At 43.1% G+C, this 25,293-nt stretch overlaps 1 protein-coding gene across 1 annotated transcript in view; it reads left to right on the forward strand.

Moving 5' to 3' along the window:
- Nucleotides 1-20,962: 20,962 nt before the first annotated feature.
- Nucleotides 20,963-25,293, forward strand: part of LOC133010274 (cAMP-specific 3',5'-cyclic phosphodiesterase 4D-like) — a 36,207-nt gene continuing 31,876 nt past the window's right edge. Inside the window, exon 1 of the mRNA XM_061077794.1 lies at nucleotides 20,963-21,425. Coding sequence (XP_060933777.1) covers nucleotides 21,292-21,425 — 134 coding nt within the window. The 5' untranslated portion in view covers nucleotides 20,963-21,291. The remainder of the gene's footprint in view (nucleotides 21,426-25,293) is intronic.

Consider the following 25,293-nt stretch of genomic DNA (forward strand, 5'->3'; position numbering starts at 1 on the left):
TGTTTGTCATATTTTTTAAAGATGTTGTCATGTTTTTTATACTTGAGTGGTACATACTGTTCCTTCCTTCCTTGTTCATTTTGTCTACGCACCTTTTCTTCCTGTTGATAAACTGTAAAGTCAGAGATAATTACGCTTGCGACTGTAAAACTGTACGAACTGATCCCCGACACAATCCCTTGAAAACTCTCCCCAGATAACTGGAAGTTTATCGACCAACTGTCAACCTGATGAGTTCATATGTTGTGTGAATGGAGAAGTGGACTGAAGCCGCCTGGACATGTGTAAACCAACACTCCTCAGCTTTACTAACACGTTCTGGTGCTACTCTCCTCACTATGCAGTGTGCACTGTCCACATCCCAGCAGTGAGGATGTGAAGTTTCTTAATAAAGCCAGTAGTGGAACTGGTAAAACAGATCTGACAATTCCGGTCTTCTGAATTCAAGTAGGCAGAAATAATAACAACGTGTTACTTTTAAGCACTCATTTTAATCACTCCGTCTATGGTTAAATTCTGTTCCTCCAACATTCCTCCAGCCTACATACTCATAAGAATGATGCCAAAATATCCCAGCTTCAGTATCGAGGTCCTGATAAAGTCAGTCTCTGATGTCAATCAGGACAATTCCACAGCAAGTCACTAATTAAATCCAAACTTATTGGAGAAATAAACACTTGACCAAACATCAGTGTGATAAGAACTATCTGAGCCATCTTTAAGGTAAAACTAATTTGACTTGGATTTTGACTTTTGACTTTGGTCCATATCCCATCCACCAACATGGATGAGGTGGGGTCTAGGACCGACATTGCAGCCAGCCACCAGGGGGCGATCAAGAGGATTGAGCATCACTTTTAGGAGATTTCTTGTCATCCATCTTGATGTTTTGTCATTTTTAGTTTTTTTCTTTCTTAGTCAACCTCATTCTTATAAATTTCTTTTCATTCGTATTAAAAAGTGGAAAGTGGAAACAGACGATCGTTACAATAAAAAGAAAAGGTGATCATGTTTAAATCCTGAAGCTCCTCGGTTCTGTGTCTTCTCCCTGACCATGGTCCCTCTCGTCCAATTCCTCAGATCCACCATCTCCACCAATGAAGTGTCCTGGAGTTCTCACAGTTATTGAGGCCGCTTGTTTTATAACCTGATCTGTGCTTTGACCCAATTTCATCAATGATTGCTTTGTTTTTGTCTTGACTTGTCGTGTGAATTGCAAGAACCTTATATACACGTGTGTGTGTGTGTGTGTGTGTGTGTGTGTGTGTGTGTGTGTGTGTGTGTGTGTGTGTGTGTGTGTGTGTGTGTCCATCTAAAGTGCATCCAATCAATTCAGTGCTTGTCCTGTCCTCTCAGTGATTCACAGTGAGGTATCATGAGTGCTGTGAAAACTGCATTCTGAGTTTGTGGCCTGAATGAGTCAATAGTAGGGAAGAAGACACCGACAGCTTTGCTCGCCAAGGCTGCAGAACTTCACATTAACAAGTCGTATAACTTTTTGGGAAAAAACATTTTGACGCTCTCAACACTTTCTTTGTGGAACTAGAAAGCACAGAAGAGACATGGGTGTCATTTCTTTTTGCAGTAGTTTTTAGAATTTGTCCTGAGTATTATAACTTTTAGGCAGGAACGAAAAGTTGTATCCCAGAATTTACTAGAACAGGAAAGAACGTTATGATGCTTTATTGAAAGTGGAAGATTTTTTAAAACAAAAATTACAAGCAGGAAGGTGTTTACAGTATTTCACCCATAAAATCTAAATTAATTGACAAACTTTTCCTTAGTAAAATCGATTTTACTGTTGATTTTTGTATTTGCCCACAGGACGCCATGAAATCCTAAATAACTCCTAAAATGCACCGTGTCAGATGATGTTTCATGCAAATTTCTAACCGCTGTTAAAATGGCACAGGAAGGAAAATAATCGCAGATCTATCATTTCTCACGTCCTGTGTTTGTTTCGCACCACATCCCCCAGCCTCTGTTTCTGTTGCCTGTTACTCATGGATCGTGTGTGCTGATAACACCAAAGCAGCATCAGTGTTTTTGCTGCCTTTTCAAATGATGCGTCCGTTTCAAACGATGCAACTGTCACCTCACATCCTTACATGTGTCCTTTACATTGGCATGGGCAAACATGAGTAAACCTGTTACAAAAGGACGATTGACTTATTTCCCCCAGTGAAGGGGTTTGCCTTTCTGTTTTATTTGCCCCTAGTGGGTCATGTTAAAGATTCTCTGCCTTGCCAATGTTACATCTTGCAAAATATGAAAGCATTCTCTCCTTCATCATTCAAGTTTCTACCCACGCTTTTTAAATTTTCAGCCGGACTATTATCCAGCTTAGTGGTGGTGTTTAACTACAGCAGCTCTGTGGCTGCAGCCTCAGGTGTCTGCAAGGTCACTAGGCAGAGTCTCAACAGACGACTTGTTTTAGTCACACCACTCACTTTGTCCTCGAGGAGATCCCTGTTGCCTAGGAGATGCCGGCGACACTGACAGACAGCTCTGATGTTGTGCAATGAAGGATATGACGTCTCAGTCTTTTTGAAGCCGACAGTCTCGACCTGGTCTTCATCATCACAGTCGCTTCTCCTCACCCTGAAGGTGAAGTCGGAGAAAACACACCGGGACGACTGAGATACAGCTACACTCCTTCCTCTGCTGAAACTCGTTCGCTCATAGACAAAAGTAGAAGTATACGATAGCATGATGGGCGTATGTGTCGGAACATCACCACCGATTCATTGTAACTGAGCATTTTAATGATACATTACAGGCATTTAGTTGTTTTGCTCAGTGCCGTCAGACTTTTCATGAACTGATGGTATTTTGTTGAAGATAGTGTGCGTGTGTGTGTGTGTGTGTGTGTGTGTGTGTGTGTGTGTGTGTGTGTGTGTGTGTGTGTGTGTGTGCGTGAGTGTGAGTGTGCTACTTTTTTTCATATTTATATATTTTATATTCATATAAGAATTGTTGCACTCTGTTTCTTTTAGAAAACACTCATGAACAAAAGGCCATATGATCAGATTATATTTTTATTAAATACACAATCAATAGATATTCACACATTCAGTCTGGCCGAATTTAATGGTTGGACTGAAAAATGACACTAAACTACAAGATTCTAAAGTTGACTTATTCTCATGAACAAGATACATCATAAACTGTGTCTCCTTCGTTTGTCAAGTTCTCACTGCGGCGCTTGTCAGCAGTCGTGAGGCCAACTACACACACACACACACACACACACACACACACACACACACACACACACACACACACACACAGACTGTTTTTAGCTGCAATTATTGCTCAACTACCCGCGGGTTGTGGGTTGATGAACCTCTAAGTGCTGCAGAGTGTTGCCTTCAGAGCTGAAAAGTCGTGCCTCAGTCTTCTAATCGTTCAGATACGTACACCACTCACTCTCCTAATATTCCTGATATGATTCATGTCAGGAAACCTTTCTGCACGCTGCACCCTTATCTGTCTTTCATGTATTAATATCTTCACCTCCGTCAAGCATGTTATGTTTCCACCAGTTGCTGAGTTGTTTTGTTTTGTAGGATTACCTAAAATCTACTAAAATCACATTTCGGTGCAGATACAGAGTCTTAACTCTGTTCTATAACAGAAATGTAGGTGTTCAGACCTGTTGTTTTTCATATTATAGTATATTTTTATATTTCAACTATAAAAACTATTGGAATGAGCTGGACTTTTTCCAAACACCTCCATAACCACTGCTGGCAATGCTCATTTACATCCTGGAATCACTTTAGTCATTTTTCTTATGATTACATTTCATTTTTAGAATCATTTTCAGGTATGCAATCTTTTCTCTGTGGAGCTGCTTCCTACTTGTACATCCATTTCCATCCAAATATCTCCTATCACCGCTGCTCCTGCACCACCAAGTTTAACAGCTGGAAATGCACAACCTTCAATAGGTAATCTCTTTTTCATTAAAAATCAAAGCCTTGAGAGAGAGAAAGAGAGCGAGAGGAGCTTTCAGTGGGAGACGCTGCTGCCTGTCCATTTACATTACAGCAGTATTTATGATTTATGTGGTTTGTTTGTTTCTATCACTTTTATAATGAAAAGTCCTTGGTTGAGTATGTGGCAGTTACACCTCCAGATCCTGGAGACTGAGGGAGACAGGAGGCCGTGCAAGGGTTTCTCAGGTCTCTAATGCAAGGTCTTTGTGTGTGGTTGAAAATGTATTTGTGCGTCTGTGTGTGTGTGTGTGTGTGTGTGTGTGTGTGTGTGTGTGTGTTAGCGGTGGGAGGGTCGGTGACTCAGTCAAATAAATATACCAGCATTAGTCACTTAAAGAAAAGACACGGCATCCAGCTCCTGGTCTTTTCTCCCCATTGACTCATGATGGCAAGTGTTTGATTTACCGGGCCCACGCAGTCTACAGTTTTTCTTAATGTTTCGAATTATTTTCTCCCACGCTCCGACCTCTGATTCCCTCACATGTGTAACTGTGATGGCAGATGATTTGGAACGATACCAGGGTCGCAGGGTCGGAGCGCACTGGGGACTCTGATGTCGAGGATTCACTTTGAACTCTGGAATGTGCCTTCAGACTAAGATTTGGTCCTAAAACCAGAAAGCTGATGCTCTGAGGTTTTACTCCTCTAAGTCGAACCCCCACAGGATGGTTTGACATTCACTTTGTGTTGTCCATCTTCATAATCACTGGTTTGTCTGCGTCAGTCTGTCTGTAGCACGGGCACCATCTGCTGGTCACATTGGGCACTCGACACGACAGCTGTGTTTTTGTTAGTGAGCTCATTGCAGTGACCCCTCGTGACCCCTCCGGAGTTAAATCAGTACTTTGGCAGTCGGCCCCTCAGGCTCAAGAGCCCCTCTACCTCTCGCTGACAAAGAGACAAAGCGAAGCAGAAACGCTCCGCTTGTTCTCCGATGCGGACGCTATTCGGAGCCTTATAAAGAAATGATAAATACAATAGCCAGCTTTATTTTCAAAACATGGTTATGAAGTGCTTTATCTAGTTCAAACTGGATTAAAGCAATTCAGGACGAAGGCAAAGAGATCAGAAGAGAAACAGAAACAATAACAATAAGAGTATGGGTAATAAAAAAAGGATTCAATAAGGTATTATTTTCATGAAAAGAAAGATATGTTGTAGGAGGTGATTTAAAAGATGTCACTGATTCTGCAGCCTCAGATCCTCGGGCAGTGGATTTCAGAGCTGAGGAGCCTTAACTTAAAAATCCTTATCATAAACAATCATATTGTTTTATCACCTGCACCAGAGAGGTTATGTTTGTCCTTAGGTTTGTTGGTTAGTTTCACAAAATCTTCTGAAATAATCTCATCTGAAGCCATGTATTTTTATATGTCTGTGGTTGTTTATTAGTTCTCCAATGGAGTTTTGTGGAAGGGTGGGACCTAAAGAAGAACCCATTTAAATACAAACGATAAAATCACTCATGAGAGGCTGTTTTTTAACATTTTCCAGGATTTCTGCCACAATAATTCACGGATCATGAACCACAATAAAAATCCAGATCTAGTGAAGTTAAATCTTACTTCATGCTGGGACTGTTGGGCCTTGGCAGAGGTTTGTGTTTTTGTTTAAATGCTGTATTTTAACTTTATCTCTGTAATATTTCATTTCCTAATCTTGTTTGCCTCAGCCCCTGAAATGTCGAAATCCAGTTTCAACACTTTGTGACATAACTGAAATGCAAAAACTCTAGTTCATATTAATCACACTGCCGTGGCTATTGGGATTGAACTTGAAGTTTAACAAGAACTTTTAACTTTTGCTCCTCTGAACACTTGGTGAGCAGCTCTCATGCTGTTTTGATTGAATCGACAAAGGACAAAGAACAACCCACAGCAACTCAGCCTTCATGAGCATAAAACCTCCACACAAAGACACTGATGTCGCACAGTTTGACAGATCTATGCTGATTGCAGAGCAGAAGCCCAAGAAGATGAAAAGAGAGACGATTTTGTCTCATTGCTATTTTGAGATTCAGTGTACGATTGTCAGCTCTGTTTTTCTCGGCTGATTTTCTGACGTTGAGGTTAGAACAAACCCTCGACGTGCCGGAGACATGTTCTCAGGTCGCAGTCAAAATAATTCGGGTTGTATTTTCTTTTGGCTGCTGCCGTTGTAAGCACCTCAGCGATAAGCATCAGGACAGATGTTCCTGTTCCTGAAACCTCACACGCAGGCAGCCACAGGAAACCTTTATGGTTTCCCCTGAAAGTCGAGATGGAGTGAACCTGTCTTTTGTAGTTTATGTCTGAGGTGCTCTGACTCGATGACCCAGGTCAGGAGCAACACGTGTTTACAGTACGTTGCTTATCCAGAGACATGTTTCAACACAAGCAGATTTATGACTTAACTCTGTGTATTTTGGCTGAATTCTCCGGGTTGTGTTTTGTGTCAGGGAGGTTTTGAATCCGTGGGTCAAAGATGGAACTTGATCTCTGGTTTGGGGCTTTTTTTCCATCGCCCCTCAGCACCGTTGGGAGAGCGCTGTTCTCTTGAGACTCAAGTCAAAGTTTCAGTGACGTTTCCAGGGCTCTTGTTATCTTTTATCTGGCTCTGTTTTTAGACCGAGCGAGGCCTCCCGCTGATGAGCACAACGGAAATCTCTCTCGGCTGCAGCCTCTCAACGCTGCACAGCTCTGGCATGTGTCTGCACACACACACAGCTGTAATTGCTGGTTAATATTTGCACACTGATGGCCTGAGGAAAGACAAAAAAAAAAAGAAAGGGATGTTAACTGTTGTGCTTAGTCGTTGCCAGTTTACTTCTGCTGAGAGGGAGTGCTGGACGCCGCTAGTTCACCCGTGATGTGAGCTAACAACACTATAATTCAGGCCTGGCCATATTTAGGCAGAGCTCAGTGCTATGTAAACAGAGCTCAGTGCCGAGGGGAGGGCTCTGTCCTGCACTCATGTCCGTGTCCATCACCAGTGCCTGCAGACCGCTCTGCATGTAGGTACTGAAGATTCTCGAGCTGTGGATGTGAAGAGTTCCCTCCAAGTGACGCACAGATCATCCTCAGACCTGTGTGATATCTGGTGATCGGATGGACGGCCTGGACAACCCGAGATCGGCCTAAAAACAAGAGACCTTCATTTTCTTGAACCCTCGGACGCCGGCATCATGTGCGAGGCCCTCTGCGAGGTCTCCGGTGAGGCCGCTTCCTTCCTGTACAGCAGCACTCAGCCCATCAGGCGGAAACCACAGTCTACGCCCGGCTCGCCCTGCGGATCCCCGAAGATGTCCCCCTGCGGATCCCCTCGAAACTCCCCCCGCCACTCGCCCCTGCTGTACCGCAAACTCCTGATGAACCGCAGCATCGCCCTGCAGAGGCGCTTCACCTTGGCTCACACACCCAGGTAGTGTGGTTTCAAACGTGGATATGAGGTGTACCTGTGCTGCATTTGCATGATCTCTTTTTCCAGAAAAACAAGTTAAAAATGTGAAGGTTCAGATTCAGAAGTTGTCTTTATTATCTCTGATACTGTGACCCCTCTGAACTGGAGTAAACCCGTTTGTCGGAGGGGCTGATGGGTAGCGGGTCACTGCCTCTGCATCACAGTAGCTGCTTTTCCACATTATCGACATGCGTGTCATGGGTTCGCTGTGGAAAAAAAAGCGCCATTGTCTGAGGAGAAGGTAACTGTGGGAAATCATGACTTTGTTGACGTCGGGCCTCGGTGTGGTCTCAATGGAACCCGTTGTTCCTGCAATGAAAGAGAGGGCCTTGTCTGGTGCCTAAGGTGTTGGTCGCTGGCACAGCAGGCGCAGGTCAAGTAGTGAGGAGCGAGGATCCTGTGGCAGCAGACTCAGCCCAACACAAACCCTGAGTCAGTGTACGGACACCTCGGTGCTCTCCTTAAATGTATTGATTTCTCTAACCCTGTGGATGGAGATTATAAGTCATCTCAGTAGTGAAAGAGTCCTTTTTCTGACGTTTAAAATAGAAACTGGCCGTATCAGTGTGAGAGACAGAAGCGCTGCCAGGTTGTGACGCAGGACGTAGATTTTCCATCATGGCCTGCAGGTCAGTTGAGGAGAGAAAGCTGCAGGAAGGAAAATCAAAAGCAGCCGTTTATCTCTGTATTATGTAAACACACAGTAAAAAAGTATTTTTATGTCTGACCGGTGCAGACTGATGTTTGAAAGCAGCTGTTCGAACTTAATATTTGCAGAAAAGTTGTTAATGCACTTTAGCGATGTACAGTAGAGACGCTCACACTGTTGCATTATGGTTCGAGTGAGTGCTGCTCTCACAGACAGCTGTTTCATCTGAATGCTGAGAGATAAGAGCGTTTCCCACGGCGATCACAAACAAACCTCACTGGATATTTAACATATGTTGGCACCTTACGGCTCAGGAGATTTCTTTTCATGTGGCTGCGAGTTGCTGGAACAGTGGAGCTGTTTGTTGTGCTGCTGCTCAAATATACATTTTGTCATATGTGCATCGGCTTACGGGGGGGAAATAACTGGGCCTTTATCAGTAATTGAAAAACCTTGGAGGAACATTGATCTTATGATTATGTTATTTTGGTGACAGAAACGAGCACGGATGCCGTCTCATTACTTGATTTACACGTTTATTGGAAAAGCTTCTTTGCCAACTCAACTCACACCCAATTTTCAGAGGAAAGTCATTAGTGTTACCCAACATGCAGCAACAGTGTCAGCTAATAAAAAATCCCACAGTTATTTAATCGCTTGAAATCTCCCAGATAGTGGAGTTAACTGAGCAGAACAGATTTACAGTATTTTACTGCACTATAATAAATACAGAATATAATAAAAGTCGTCACAGTTAAAAAACAAAGAGATGGCAGCCACCAGTGATGGTACAGAGCACATTTCAACAAACTATAATCGCACCGTTAATAAATTCATATTTCTCACAGTTATGACAGACTGGAAAACACTTAAACATTGTTATATTGATCACTAGTTCATTTAGTGCAGCATTAAAAGATCCTACCTCAGGTAAACGAGAAACTCTGCCTCCCTCCACCACTCTGTCTGTCTGCATGTGACTCTGGAGGGAAAGCAGCTTGTGTTTATTTACGTCATCCACTGTTACATGTCAGAGTGCAAAACATAAAAAGTTTAAAGACAACTTCACATTTTAAACAGATTTTTCCCTCGTTAACATATTTTGTGGTGAATTTGATGTTATGATAGAAGAGATTGAAATAAACTTATTCAAACATCCAGGTTTTCATATGTCCCTTCAACTTGTGGCTGTTTGACCACAGGACCCCTCTGACCCCCCCCCCCCCCCCCTCTGACCCCCCCCCCTCATTTCACCAGCTGAGTTAGTGGGAGCTGCTGCACGTCATCAACATCAGCAGCACATTATTATCTGTTTGATAAAGTAGCCAAGCCGGCCTGAAGGCTTATGTTCCCTTTCTCATCTGATCTGATTTGTAGTCGACTCTGGGCCTGTGATCTCCTCCTGGCTGCTCATTCAATACTCCTGCATGTTTTCATTTATTTCAACCATTGAGAGCAGCTCTCTCTCTAAAAGTTCAATAAAAAATGCAGATGAAGGAAAAAGAATAAATGTGAGAATGGGCAGCATTAACAGAAAACGTTACATTTAATGAAATATAAAGCAAAACAATATGGATGAAATTAAATAATATTTAAAAACAAGATTCAACTCAAGGATGAGGACTAAAATACTTATTCCATCTGTTGTTGTGTATTTTTATATTTAACATATTGTTTGTTAATAACTTTTTATACAGAGCAAACTTTTTAACTTTTTTAAAACCAGACTCAAATCAGGAACATTGTGATGACACGGTCTTTAACCCAGAAGCCTCCAGGACACCAGGCAAATTTAATTTCTACTTGTGGAGCAACTTCACTTAAGGTTCACACTTAAAATATATAATAAAATCACCTATTTGTAATTTTTTAAGCTGTTTACAGACTTAATTAACATTTAATAATGAAGTTGGAAGCCGATAAATGGACATTAAGGGGTGAGGTACAATATTTGTTAACAATTTAACTTCATATATAATCATATAAATTATTTATGGATGTCTACGTGAAAAATGATAGTGCGGATACATTAACACTTATATCTACTTATAGCTGCATGAGTTTGTTTATCGATTCTAATAGTCATTTATTTAATTGTTGTTTTAATGAGGTATTTCACATAGAAGGCACATAAACATGTAAATGGTTTTTTAATCATGGAAAATAATACTAACACACACTGGGAGACTTCACTTCCAGCCCCATGATTTTAACAGCTCTATATCGGTGAGATGTCGCTGGCGTCCCGTTGAGGTTATGATGCTGTCAGTGGATGTGCGTGTTTCTCACACCTGAGCCAGTCGTCTATTGGCTGAATCATCAACCTGTTTTTTTAGTTTTTCGTCGTCGTCCGACTTATTGTCATTTAACGTGTGAAAAGTTAATTAGCGAGGAGGAGTTGTGAAATTCGTCTTCACACTCCTCGTCCACCTTTCTCGCTCTGACGGGTTATTTTCGTCTCTGTTTCTGTTTTTCATCCGTTAGTGCGGCAAAGTTTAGTCCAGTGAGAGGATTTGATTGACAGAGAAACAATCAGCAACTGTTTTACTGATAACAATTGATTGTTTTGACTTTTCATCATTATGTGACGCTTGTGAAAGTACAAAAGGTTTTTTTGGGTGGTACTTTTGTGTACCCGTTTTTTGCGGTGCATCCTTACATGCCCTTCATCATCACCCCCCCACACCCCGCACACGCACACACATGCACAACCCGCTTGCCACCCTGCCCAGCAGCCACTCTAACAATATCCCCTGTAATTATCTCGCTGGGGGGCGGCAGGCGGGGGGTGTCGGGCTCGGCGGCCTGCTGATCTCACGTGACAATGGAGGCTGAAGCAATGGCAGGAAGCAATATGTTTTTATTTGTCTTTTTTTGGGCTGCTATTCTTTACAGATCCAAGCACAGGAAGGTTCTTTAGGTCAGGTGGATTTGCAACGTGCGATAAACACAGCACTTGATTTGTTCTAACATGAAATGGCACCGAGCTGCTTCTTAGCTGATAATTTGACAAAGAATCAGTCTTAGATATATTCAGCATTGGGTCAAGAGGATGGATCAGACTTTTTTTTTAGTCAGTGTTGGTCTATAATGCAATATTTATATACCAGACCTGCCAGACACAAAAACACCGGCCAGCCACCAGGCAGAGTCAGATCTCCCTTTGACAAGTTGGGACGAGTGTGTTCACAAAAGCCAGAAAGGTTCAACTCTAGATATATGAAAGTGTGGCTTAAATAAGGATCAGCCTGTAGATTGAAGTAGGAATTTACATATTTGTCCTGGGAGTGGATGTTCTGTACGAACCAGAGCTCTCAGGACTCTGTGGGCTGTCTTCAGCTCCCACAGCGACCTCAGGGGACTCGCACAACTCTCACAGTCGAGAAGGAGGTCAACCCCTCGCTGACACTGCTCTGCTGCATCAGCAGCCACTCCACCGTTCCTCTTTCTGCAAACAGAGCGAGCGCCTGACTAACGGAGGAGTAAAGAAACCAAGCCTCTGTTAAAACTTCTCTCTGCTGTTCTTCTCTGGACAATTTGGAGCTGCGCCGCTAAAGAGTGCTTCAGGAATGTGGTGGATGTCACGTCTGGGATAAGTTTGGGTATTTACAACAACAACAAACCAGTGAGAGAGGAGAGACAGCTGTGGAGACTCCTTCAGCGCAGCGAGTCCTCGCTTCACAACAGTCTTCTACTTTCTGCTCCTTCCCTGCTCGGAGCCTAATTGAATCTCACACTGCTCCCCGTCTTGTTGAGGCTTGTCCGGGTCCTCAGAGGAAGAACTCTGCAACATTCCTCAATGATTCCTCCTGCATCCTGAGGCTCCCAGCTTTTAATCACATCCCTCTGACTGTATCTGCCTGGTTTTACTGTCTCACCTGGACTCCACCTTTGTCCTGGTTTGTCTCAGTCCAAACGCTCATGGAGGCAGAGCAGAACCAGCAGGTGGTTCGCGGGAGGAGAAAATAATGTTCAGGAAACCTCCTAGGATGAGTAGGTTCTTTTATTTACAGTCCAGTCACAAGAGTCAGGAGCTCAAGGGACAATGAACCGAGACCCCCGAGTGGCGAGGAAGGGCGCGCCGACTGGGTTCGGACACGGTCGGAGACACTCGTGCTTGGGGTATGTTCCTAAATCTATGCATCCTGCAGCTTTTCGGCATATTCCCATATTCATGAGAGGGAGGTGTTCACACAGGCTGCAGAGCGGATGTGTCAAAGTGATACTTCCACTCTCAGGGCTACGGTTACTGCATAAAAAACATAAAAAACATACTTCTTTATTTATGTAATAGAGATTTAACTTTAATTTTTTTGTTTACTTTCTGGTCAAAATTGAATAGAGACTAAAAGAAGAGGCATATTTCTCTTATTGAACTGATACTTATATTGTGAACAAGAGAGGAAAATAAAGTGAGGAAATATGAAAGATGGATAATTGGATCTCACTCAGATAGATAACACCTCAGCTGTGACATGTGTACAGACTACACGTCTCTGAAAAGAAAGTTTGGTCTCTTAAATGATTCTGTGAGCATCAGGTTCAGGATCATCCCACAGGAACAGAGAGTCGAGGGTTTTGTTTGTCTAAAGCTGCACCAGTGTCCACAAAGAAAACACACTGAGGAACCAAAACCAATTTCCCCACACTCGACCTAAGAAATGCACCAGAATACAGAGGAGCCAGACAACAGCTTGAGTTGAGGTTATGAGACTCTCTGCACTGCATTCTGGGAAAGTTTACGTGATCATTGATGCCGTGTTAATGATGTGTGGGATGGACGGTGGAGAGAGAGAGATGTTTCATCACATGCAAGCATTCACCTAATGTGATGACAGTTTATTGACTTTTTAGATTTGGGTTTACTTGTTGAGAATGAAAGACTTAAACGTATAACTATGTTCACTTTGTTCAGTTCAGATCCGATTGAGAAATATCTGACATGAAAACTTGTGCTGTGTTGAATCGAATGAATTGAGCTGAACCGTCTTCCCCTTTGTTGGCATTTTACCCAACCGCCTCTGAGAGGAAGTACGTTTTGTTTGTGGCAGGTTTTCGTTCAACAGACTTCCTGTTTTTGCTGAAAGTCTCCGAGACACAGTTCTCAGACTGAACAAGGGACTGAGTGAAATGAGGGCTGGACCAGATACGCACATACCACACAACTTTATTTTTGTAATATAAATACAGAGGCCTTAGTTTGTAATGTTTACGTGTGTATTATGGTGTGTGAGGATAGATAACCCCGCCTGTTGTTTCTAAGTCCCAGTGAGGGACGGACTTATGTCACACTGACAAACACACACTGTCCTCTGTGTCTGTCCACTGCTCATCAAGCCATAACCACACGTGTGTGTGCATGTTTTCTTTACATGTTTCCCCTGTGTGTGTTTTTAAATGTGTGTTTACACATTCCAGCGTGTTGTTTCTTGCTCGTGTGCTCATGCCTGTTCCTGTCCTCGTGCTGGGACTGGACATGGCCCAGTGGGCGCCACCCAGCTCTCCTTTGACTCAGCCTCCCATACCACATCCCAGCGAGACCACAAACACACACGTCACACCCACTGTGCCGTCACCAGCAGCTAGAATCAGCACAGGAGCAGGAAAAATAACCAACCCTGAAGTTTTCTTTGGTGAAACAGGCTGAAGCTGCACTAGTCCCAATCTTTAATCCTGTGAGATCCCAGTCAGAGGCGTGTTTGTGACCACAGCTGAGTCCATACAGAGCAGGAGAGATAGAGGGGGGGTCAGGGGGAGGGGACAATAACACAACAGACCCCCAAAAATAAAACCGCAGAGCCTGGAATAGTTCTCCAGCCCCGCCAGCCTGGCTGCACCCGTGAATGTGAAGTGTGTGACTCCTTCCTCTTGTGTGTGTGTGTGTGTGTGTGTGAGAGTGTGAGAGTGTGAGTGTGAGTGTGAGTGTGAGTGTGAGTGTGAGTGTGTGTCTCTCTGTCTCACACAAAATCCATATTGATCGTTCCACCAAAGTTTTAGGTTCTTTCAGGTCATGATGTTTTCAGTTGAGGTGTCGTTTCGATGCTCCTTGCTGCTGAATATGCTGAATATGCAGTCCCCAGTAGAACCCATTCAATTCTGATTGAATACGCTCTGCTGGGGACCATACTGGTGATTTATGGTTATAGGAGAAGGTGTTTCCTGCTGTTAAATGAGTGAGCTGTTGGCTACAGGTTTGGTTTATTCCAAATTAAATATTTCAGCTTAGACCAACTCCCCTTAAAAAATTGTCATCATTGTGAAATTTAAAAATACACAAAAAAATAGTACAAATCATGAGTCGGTTTCTGTAGCTAACTGTGGTAATAAATGATTTTGCTTTGTGTTTGTAGTTGTGTGTTTGTATGCATGACTCCCTGTTTGTAAAGGAAGTGTAAAGGCACAGGGCGACCTCTGCTGGGCAGTCACCTCACCTTCAACATCACACTCGTTCACTGTGTGATGTGCTTGGAGTTGTTGAAAAAACTCGGATTAATTTATCTTTAACAAATATAAGAGCCAAAGCCCCAAAAACAACATCGAACCACAGACACCGCCCAGCTACGACGTGACTGTTGACCCTGTGCTCGGTCTGTGACTCCAGCGTGTGTGTGTGTGTATGTGTGTGTGTATGTGTGTGTGCTTTGGGGGAGTCACAGGAGGAAGCAGCAGCACGGCCGCCTGAAGCCAAGATGTAATCGTCCCTCATGTCGACACTGTACACGCTGACAGGGACAGACGTTAAAGCTACAATAACACTGAGGCCCGGAGACACATACAAACACAAGGGCTGTCTGGGAAACTGCTCCACATCCAGATTAGGACAGAGTCACGGTTGGTTTGTTGTATGATTGTTTGCAAGATAACACAAAAACTATTGTACTGATCACCACACAACTCAGTGGAAGGATGCAGTGGGGGGTCAGGAAGGAGCCCATTCAATTTTGCCAGAGGGCGGATGCAGGAATTCATTTTCAATTTTTTTAATGTTGTGAGATTGTTTTCATATCCGTATGGATTCATGGATCTTGATGAAAACAATCAGGCACATCAGGAGGGATCTCTATTAGTTTGTGCAATTTGGTGCAGCTTCATTGAATGTAGGTGGACTGTTTATGACCATTTTGCTGTACGACCACCACTGCAGCTCTCAGACCACTCCGCCCTCTCTGTTTAAAGTGGCATATTAACCATTGATATCACAACCAGTAACAACTTAAACAAAAACCTGCATGGTTAGATATCGCTGCTCTGAGCTCAGTGTGTCACTGCACAAACTTTTCCACTAGGTGGTGCTAGACCCTCTCTGCTGTGTTGAAGATCCAGTGCAAATCAAGTGTTGCCAGTTCTCCCACGCTCTCACCACATGTATCCATCCAGTGGAAGAGAAACTCAGAGGTTTTAAAATGAGGAATTAAAAACTGCAAACAAATTATCTGATCTCTTGAATGTCGTTTCCCCTCATTTTATAATTAGTTTGGCTGAATTTCGCAACTCAAAACCTTTTTGTTTGCCCTGACGTAAGCGGTGTCGTTTTGCCGCGTTGCACTTACAGGATCTGTTTTTGTTTATCAGAAGTGAAGGAAAGTCCCTGTACAGTCAGACACAGCTTGATTGTGTCGTGTCAAGTTTCACTGTATATGAGTGTGTTTCTAATGTGGATGTTCGGTCCCCGGAGGAAAAACCGTCATTCAGTCCTGACAGAAAGCTCAGTCGGCCTGTGAGAAGAACACTCAACTTGTCTGATGGTACTATGAGCTTACTGTTGGTCAGAGGGAAGATTTGTTTTGCTGTGTGAAGCCCGAAGCCCTGTTGCTTTATCGGAGCGTTTATGCTCAGTGAGAAGCTGCAGCACAGAGTTCAGCAGCGCTGGAGGAATCAGCATGTGATGATGTTCAATGCAGGATTCTGAAGCATTGAGAAAAAACCACACTCGACTAAAAAGTCATGAATTAATCTATAAAATGATTCCCCCCTCCGCCCCCATAAAATATGATGTTTGAGTATAATTATGATACAGACACACACAGACTGCATGTGTACTGTGTTAGACTCTCAAAAATACACACACACACGCACACACACACACACACACACACACACACACACACACACACACACACACACACACACAGAGAGAAAGAGACGTGTCTCCATGATTTCTGAAGACATTACATTGACTAACATTGATTTCCTGTAGACTAACTCCAACCTAAACCATCGTTGCTACTTACCTGACCTTGACCCCAACCTAAACCTTAACTATACTTACTACTTGCCTAACCCTGACCTTAATTTAAACCTTAACCATACTCACTACGCACCTAATCCTTACTCTAACGATAACCTAAACCCAAAGTCAAACCATAATCAGTTACTACTTGCGTCACCCTTATCTTAACCATATTTATTACTTGCCTAACCTTAACCCTAACCTCTACTTAGTCCTAAATCTAATCTATAGTTGCCTTGAACCCTAGCCTTAACTTAAACCTAAACTTGAGCCATGGTAGCCCCCTTGCTTAACCCTTAAACCTACCCTAACCTACCCTTAAAACTTGTCTTCACCCAAAAATGTAAGGATTTATGGACTCTCATTTTGTCCCTATAAGGAAGGCAAGTCCCCATAAGGTGACCACGTAAACCTATTAAGGTCCCCATAACATTAGTAATACACACATACACACTCACACAAACACGACACTCCTCCCTCGCAGCTTATTCTCATTAGCAGATGTAATGCTGTCATCGGAGCCGGCAGCCAGCTGGGCTGCAGAAGTCATTTGGCCGGTGGATTCGGTTACACAGCCGGCCTCACAAACACCTCATTCTCAGCAAACGTCCACACCGGCATCTGTTTCCAGGTCCAACGGCTTTCACAAGTGTGTTGCAGAAGGAAGGAGGGGTGCTGGGTGAGGGGGTTTACCACATGCTGGACAAAACTCAAAATGTCTAAATACGACATGGGGAATCCCAGCAAGATAAACCCAACATTTGCTTCTTCCTAAATGGCCACACGGAAAGAGATGGCGAGAGAAGGAAGATTGTGACATGTGTTTTGATGACGTTTTATTCATTATTCCCATGGTTTTGAAACTTGGATCGACGCTCGTGTGTAGATAATTAACTTCCAGGAAAAACAACAGAGAGCAGTTTTTGTGAGGCTGATTGTGACCTTGCAGTGAAGGGCCGTGCGTGCTGCGTTGTGAAGGATGTATGGGTCTCCTGAGGGGAAGTCATCCCACACAAGAACTGAATGAAGAACATTTGTGAGTCAGTGTCATCAGAAAAGAGTCACTTTGTGGAGGATAAGGGGGAAATTGATCACATGTGCTTTGATAGACAGAACCGATGGATGGTCACCAGCAGGAGGCAGGTGATCGGCCTCTATGGTCTGGAGGGTTTCCTCATACTGCAAGGAAAACCTCATTCCAAACTGCAGCTCCTGAACTTTTGGTATAATTCAAATATAAAGTCCCCAAAAGCAAAGCCAAAGCAGCCTGATCGCCCTCTGGTGGCTGGCTGCAGTATATACCCTAAAACCTGCCTCCTCCTTGTTAGCAGATGGGACATGGAACAAATAAAAGAGTCGGAGTACTCATCAAATAAATGTTTCCCAAATATGGTTTTGGTCAATTTAGGTAGTTCTTAACACACATGTTCATTTTTTCTGTACGTTTGGTTTTAATTAGTTATTAGATGTTATAAAAATAAGGTGAAACTTCACGATTGACTGACTCACGATTGGTCGAGAGCATGTATCAGCGGGACTACGATGCTGAGGCTCCTCCCCCTTATCGCTACAGACTTGCTACAAATGTGCAAGATGGCAGCGCTCGTATCCGGGATATTTTAGCTTCATTTTTGGATAGTGGGAGAAAGAGGAGAAACGGTGTCCCTCTTTTTATACAGCAAACGGTATAATTATGCCTTTAACGTAAAGACAAAGCTGAGAATCCACAAAGAAAGCAGTCCTTGCGCCCTCAGCTGGACAAACTACATAATGACACAATTTCCACATAGCTTCTCTGCATTGTTCTATAATATACGAGTTTTTATATCGGTGCCATCGGTAAATATAAACACTGATAACCATATGTCTATGAAAGGCTCCTATCAGACCATTACAAAGGCCAATCAATAAATCGGTCAGGCTTTCCTGATATTCTGCAGGAGCCGTGCTGTCTCTGTCCTGCTGGTGAGACAGACACAGGAAGGGAATGGGAGCTTCCCCCATCCAGTCCAAACGTGTCTCGTTGGGCCTCTGTGGGAAATTATGGTGCTGGGGACATTGAGAGCTGTGTCTGCATTCTAGGAAAGCGAGTCAAGTGCATTCTTGGTTGGTGTTCGATTACAGCAGTTCAAGCACTCGGCCACAAAATTGCGCTTTGACACCTTTGGGTTGGTGGCGAGTTAAGCTGTTGAAGTGTCTCAGAATGAAGGACATTATACTGGACTGTTGTGGTGAACATGGTCAACATGGTTTGAGTCTGACCCGGTGTCACTGCAGGCCAGACAGGAGTCTGTCACACAGAATACAGAGAGGCTCAGGATAGTGACCGGCTGATTCTACTAGAGACAGAAAGTAGCTTCTTCTCTCCTCAAATGTAGAAGAATCTTTCAGGCTTCAATCTTTTTTACATTTCTGAACAGCTGAGACTAAAGTGTGACTGAGTCCCTTTCACTGAACTAAGTGAACAAAAGGAGTCCACAGCTCATACTAACTGATGTGGCCCAGTTGGTGTAAAAATCAGCTAGTAACAGTTTACAGTTGCAATAATGTGCATTTTACAAATTAAGTTTATTGGGGTAAAGGCTTAATGCTCAAATGTAAATTAATTAAAATAAAAATCAATAAATTCTTAAAAATATATACATAAATAGACACATGTTTTCTGAGGGGAAACCAGGTCTAAGGGGCAGCAGGTTGAAGACCAGCTGAGGACCAGGCTCAAACATCTAACTCCGCCTTCATCATCTCATCATGTAACTCATGTTTGGTTTTTAGCCAACTCAGATTTTAAACGTCTGACATTTTAAAGCCCCCCGCTCTCCGCCTCCACTCCCATGTGTCTGCCAACACGTCTGACTCGTCCGCCTGCCCTGTGTCTCAGAAGACAAATATTTGTCTGTGATGTCGACAGCAGCAGGCCGCTCAGTGGGTGAGATCATCGGGTCCAATAAGTCCATCGAGAGACGGATGCTCCTCCGCTGCAGGAGTTGATGCAGGTTTGAACTCGGACTGGCTATAGGTGAATATGTCCTGCATATACAGCAGTTTAAAAACGTTCTCTGCCTTAGATTGTTTGGATTTACACAGATGAAAATAGTTTGTAATATGGATATATCCATACAGATTAAATGGACAACATTAATAGATCTTTGAGGGAAGAGGAAACAAATTTCTGCTTAAAGCAAAATACATAAATAAGAAAATAAAGTCTAGAAAGAAAAGGTAAATGGTACAACTAAATGCATGCATTCTTTCTATCACACACCAGTCATACACATCAGTACAGCTGTCAGGAGCAATTCGGTGCTCAGGATCTTGATCAAGGACACTTTGGAATGCAAACTGGAGGAACCAGGGATTAAACCACCGACATACTGGTCAGTGGACGACCCACTACCTCCTGAGCCACAATTAGTTCGTGTTAAACGCTCCTGAAGGTATGAGACTGTGATGTTTGAGTTCTGAAAAAGGTTCTTTGTCGTAAAGTTAATTCATATAAATCAATTTTGTATGGTGTGTGTGTGTGTGTGTCTGCTGAGCATGTGAACAGTTTAAATATTCTTAGCGCTGCCTCAGGGAGTTTCTCTGCTCATGAGCTGGTCTCTCTCTTACACACTGCACATACTGTATGTACAACATGCTGAACTGTGCATATGCATCAAGCACACACACACACACACACACACACACACACACACACAAAATCATGCCCTTCTATCTTACCCTAACTCTTACCCTCACAACTAAATTCCTAACCCTAAAAGTAAGTAGTAATCACAGAGATATAAGTACCAGTGTACACACACACACACATTCATGTTCATACATACAGCCCCCTCCCTGTCCGTCACACACACACACACACACACACACAGACACACATGCACAGATATCCTAGTTAAGATTTGGCATTAATTTCCATTCACTCTATCCTTATGTTAACCCTGACCTTACCACAATTTGTTCACGTACATGCACATGGCACAAACTCACTGTATGCAGTAAGCACATGTCATGCATCTACCACAGCCCTTAGCCCACCATATGTCACAAACACACACACACACACATACGCACACACACAGCTGTGTCTCCATTACTTCAGAAGACATTGCGTTGACTTATGTTGATTTCCTGGAGACGTACTCTAACCCCAACCAAACCTAAACCAAAGCTTAATCTTAGCTTTAACCTTAAAATGTGTCTTCACCTTAAAAATTTAAATGTGACCACGACAGTAGTAATACCAGGACCACACAAACATACACTTGTCTCTCCATAGTTGTGAGGACACTTATGGGCATAATGCATTCCCCAGCTCCTTACCCTAACCTTACCCTGTCTGTACCCTAACCGTGCCCGGACCCTGACCCCAAAACCAAGTCTCAACCCTGGAGCAGCCCTTTGAATTGTGAGGACCAGCCAGAGTGTCCTCATAAAGATGGTAATAAACCAAGAAGCCCCCATAACTATAGATAGACCACACCCACGTGGTGCATGTCTGCTTTAAAGCCCCAGAAATCCATGTGCTGGAAGGAGGGGACAGCCAGAGAGAAGGAGTGAGCACTGGGTGAGGAGGAGTGAGGAGGAGTGAGGAGGGAGGAGTGTGTCTCCACAGCAGAGGGACAGTGAGGAGGAGGAGTGAGGAGGAGTGAGGAGGGACACTTCAGCTCCCGGCTCCTCAACGTGGATTTGAAACGAACCGTCTCGCGGAACTTCAGCTTCTCCAGAGGGGGAAACAAGTGTCCGATCCCCGCTGAGCCCGGATCCCTCTGTTCCCCCCCTGCTGGTCCCGGGTCATGCCGCTGAAGCTCCCCGAGGAGGAGGGCTCTCTCTCCGGCGTGGAGGGAGAGGAGAGCGCGGAGGAAGAGGAGGATTAGTGAGGATTTTTTTTTTAAAACCAAAGAAAAAGAAGAAGAAGAAGAAGAAGAAGAAGAAGGGGAATGAGATAAAAACCACAGACGACCACGGACATGAGTCTCCCGACGAGCTGCGTGTACCCGCCCCCCGCGGTGCAGGACCGCTGCTTCACGGCGCGGAACGGGAGTTTCTGCGGGTCTCCGTGCGCCGTCAACCGGCCCATCGACATCGTGCAGAAGCGCAGGCGGTAGGCCAGATGTGCTCTCAATCCAGATGTTGATGCTGTTGCACAATTTCGAAACAACTCTCCCGTGTCTGCTCATGGTTTCTAACAACAAAGTTTCATAAACTCTTCTCTAACGAACACTCTTAAAGTCTTAAAATTCATACTTTCTTTACCGTATTGTCCAGTGTGTGACATTCAACTGCCCTTTGTGTAAACTGCGGTGTTCCGAATTAGTTTCATAGTGACCTTGTGTCTATTTCCTTATAGTACATTTCATAATATTTTCATTTAATGTCCTCTAATAACAGCATTTCATGATATTTTCATTTAATCTCCTCTAATAACAGCATCATAACCTGCAGTCATGTGTCTCTACTACTCAGCAGTGAGTTTACATGGAGCTTATTTGATATGATGGCAGCAATATTTCATCAGAACAATTTTAAACTCCTGAATCTGATTGTGAGGTCAGAGAAGAACTTTAACACACTTTTCACTTTACACACACACACAGCAGGTCGAGAATACAAGACTGTAACTTTCAAGTTTTACACATTAAATCTTATCAGGGTTAAATCCTTGTGATCCAGGGTGTCAGCCGGGTGTCCACAGTCAGTGTGTGTCTCTGCCAGGTTCCTGCCCAGAGCTGCTGCTGCTGCTGGCAGACACACGAGCTGAGCTCAGACTGGAGTAATGACTCAGTTTAGTGTGTAAGTGCTGTTTTATTAGTTTAATGGTGATTCAGACAAACTGATGTGGTTCTAGAGGAAGATCGGAAGCATCTGGGTCTGTGTGTGTGTGTGTGTGTATGTATGTGTACACCATAGACTGTATATATAGTGTGTACCCCCCGATTTGTTGACCTCTTAAGGACCTTTTCCAGCATAAACACTGACCTGTCAGGACCAGTACTCCTCTTGAGGAGGTCCCCATTGATAAGATTATGGAGTTCAACATGAATTAGTTCATGGTTAAGATGTGTGTGTTTTATTGTGTTTATATAACATAAAGTGTAGTACAATTTGTCGGGAAATACATTCAAATACTGTGTTTATTCTCCCAATACTAATAATAAACTCTATAGCCCTTTTCAAGAGCGTTGTTACAAGGCGCTTCACAAAATAAGATGTAAGAGCAAACCATAGAAAAGCCAAATCCAACTCTGCAATGCAAGGAAACAAAACAGCTGAAAGAACAACATTAAATCAATTAAATTAACAACAATAAACCAATAAAAGAACAACATTAAAAACATTAAAATAATGAATATTTTCTTTACTGATAATACTCACACACCAGACTACATTTATCAGGTTTAATCTAGATTTTCTTCACTGACGTTATGAATTCACACTCAAATCTCTTTTTAATGGACTGCTGCTAGTTCTTTGTGGCATTAACAATCTAATCTTCTTTTTTAATCTTGAGCTGATTGTGTTGCGCCTCAGTGCCAAGTGAGGACTCCTGTGACAGAATAACAGGAGACGGGATGATCCGGCACTTCTCACACAGAGCAGAAGCTGAGGGTCAAGGCTGGAGTTGGTTTTTGTGATACCAGAAAAAGTAGATCATTGTAAATTAAAAGTTGTAAAAGTAGGAATATTATTTTTTCGAAATTGTGAAAATATCGGCTCTGTTTTGTAATCAAAATCTTAAAAAAATATATAACATGATTATTTTTCTTATAAATTTTAGAACAACCTGGAACTGATACAGCACACACACACACACACACACACACACACACACACACACAAATCATTCTTAGCAGATGAGTGCACCTCAACGTTTACAGCTGCCCTTTGAGTCACAGACGACTACGAATGAGTAATTCTTCAGCTCTTCCAGAGAGTCACGGAGACGTCAGCCTCACCGGGGGGGGCCGAGGGGGATCAAAGTGTCTCTGTAATGTCAGACCACCAATAAAGAGCCTTCAAAGGGAGATTGCTTAATGAACGCAGAGTCGGTCGTATTCATATGCCCGATGTCTCAACCACATGTGTGTAATAAGGCCGACCCCAAAAAGCAGTGCACACTGTAATCGTCCAAATCCCTTTAACCCCACTAACTGTGCAGCTCCCATTAATTCCTGGATGGAAACATGGTACCGCTCCCATCGTCATAGATTCACCTCATAAAGTTTCAAGGTTTTACAGTTAGTTTTGGCTCTAAGAACTTTCATGCGCATCTGTGCAGATATTTAGCTCCTGCTTTTAGGTTTGCAGCGAGACAGGAGTTGTCATATCGTGGACCCCAGCACCCGTCTGCTCTGCCAGTAGAGTTGTGATATGACAAGAAATAGTTCATGAGACAACTTTTACTTTCACTGGCCAAACGCTCCAAAGATATTTAGTTTCTGATGATTTAAAACTGTGAAAAGGAGCAAATCCTCACAGTTGAAAAGACGGAACAAGAGCTGCAATGAGTAGACGATTAATTATCCAGTCATTTATTTATAGTAAGTTGGTTATTTATAGTAGATTATTATGAGTCAGTGACAGTCTTGTTGAAATGTCTGGCGTATCTGCAGCCTTGTGCTATTTGCTGCTTTTGAAACAACACACTTATAATGTGTCAGTTGAATATTAGATATAATGTGTCTTAGTGAAGATCTGTAGATTATCTGATTAGTTTACCTTTTTTTCTCCTGTAAAAGTTAGATTTTCATACTGTAATTTCAGCAAATGGTGATTTGTCATGAAGCTGTAGTGGTTGGCTTTCTGATTTATTTGTCTTAAAGCTGTGGATGACATAACACATTATACGCATTTGACATTTTTGGTCAAATGTGTCTCAAATGTATCTTTTTGTGTATCTTGTAAAAAAAAATTCTGGATTTTCCAGGATTGAAGTAATCCAGTGTTTATAGTGTTTTTGTTGAAAAGTCCCTGAAAGAGAATATGATACCTGATACACATTTTTTCTGTGTATTAACTCCAGGCTATATTCACTTCTGTTGAAAACTTCAAATTTAACTAACCCAAACTAAACTATCAACACACAGCTGCTTCATAATATAAGTCTATTAATGTTTCTTTACCAATAGGATTTGACTGTGAAGAAAACATGGTCATGTTAAAATAAATAGTTTCAGCTGTACGTGAGAACTTGGGTCAGTAGCTGTGGCTCTTTCTCTGTCTGCTGCTTCGTGCTCATTGGTTTAGATTTTGAAGAAAAACTCTCTCGTCAGGACACAAACACTCTTACGGCCTGAAACCACAAAAACGCCAAAACAGGGGCTCACAGATCATTAAAACTTTCCATGACTGATTTAAAAGGACTCTCAGCGACTATAAAAGAAATAAAACTGTGGGATAAATTTCTTTCATTTAAATGAAATATTACTTTCATCAAGACATGGCGAGCGAATGAAGTAAACAAGAAAAGAGTATTTAGTCTATATTCGCTGTCTGTTTTTCTGCGGCTCTGCTCAGAAACAAACCTCCATCACTTCAGAGCAGCAGCAGAGTTTAGCTGATCACACACATCAGGAGAGTTTTCACGCTGGTGTCCTCTCGCACGCAGCCCGTCCCTCGCCACGGCTCAGAAACCACACCTGACCTTTGGCGGTGTCAGAGCAGGTCGGCCAGCCCCGACGGGCCTCAGCCCATGTCAACACACCGCGACGTGACGCACAGCTCACTCTACACAAGGTCAAAGGTCACTGCAGGCCGCCAGCATGTTGCCACACAGTGTAAATGAAGGGTCACGTTCGCTGCGACACTGAAGTGCTCAGCGTGAAGTGAGTGTGAGGATCTGAGTGTGGCCCTCACTGCTGGTTGGAGTTTAATCACTCGCACTGATGGAGCCGATGGAGTTTCCTCTCTCTCTCTCTCTCTCTCTCTCTCTCTCTCTCTCTCTCTCTCTCTCTCTCTCTCTCTCTCTCTCT

The sequence above is a fragment of the Limanda limanda genome, chromosome 9 (genome assembly GCF_963576545.1).
Source record: "Limanda limanda chromosome 9, fLimLim1.1, whole genome shotgun sequence".
Taxonomy (NCBI): Eukaryota; Metazoa; Chordata; class Actinopteri; order Pleuronectiformes; family Pleuronectidae; genus Limanda; species Limanda limanda.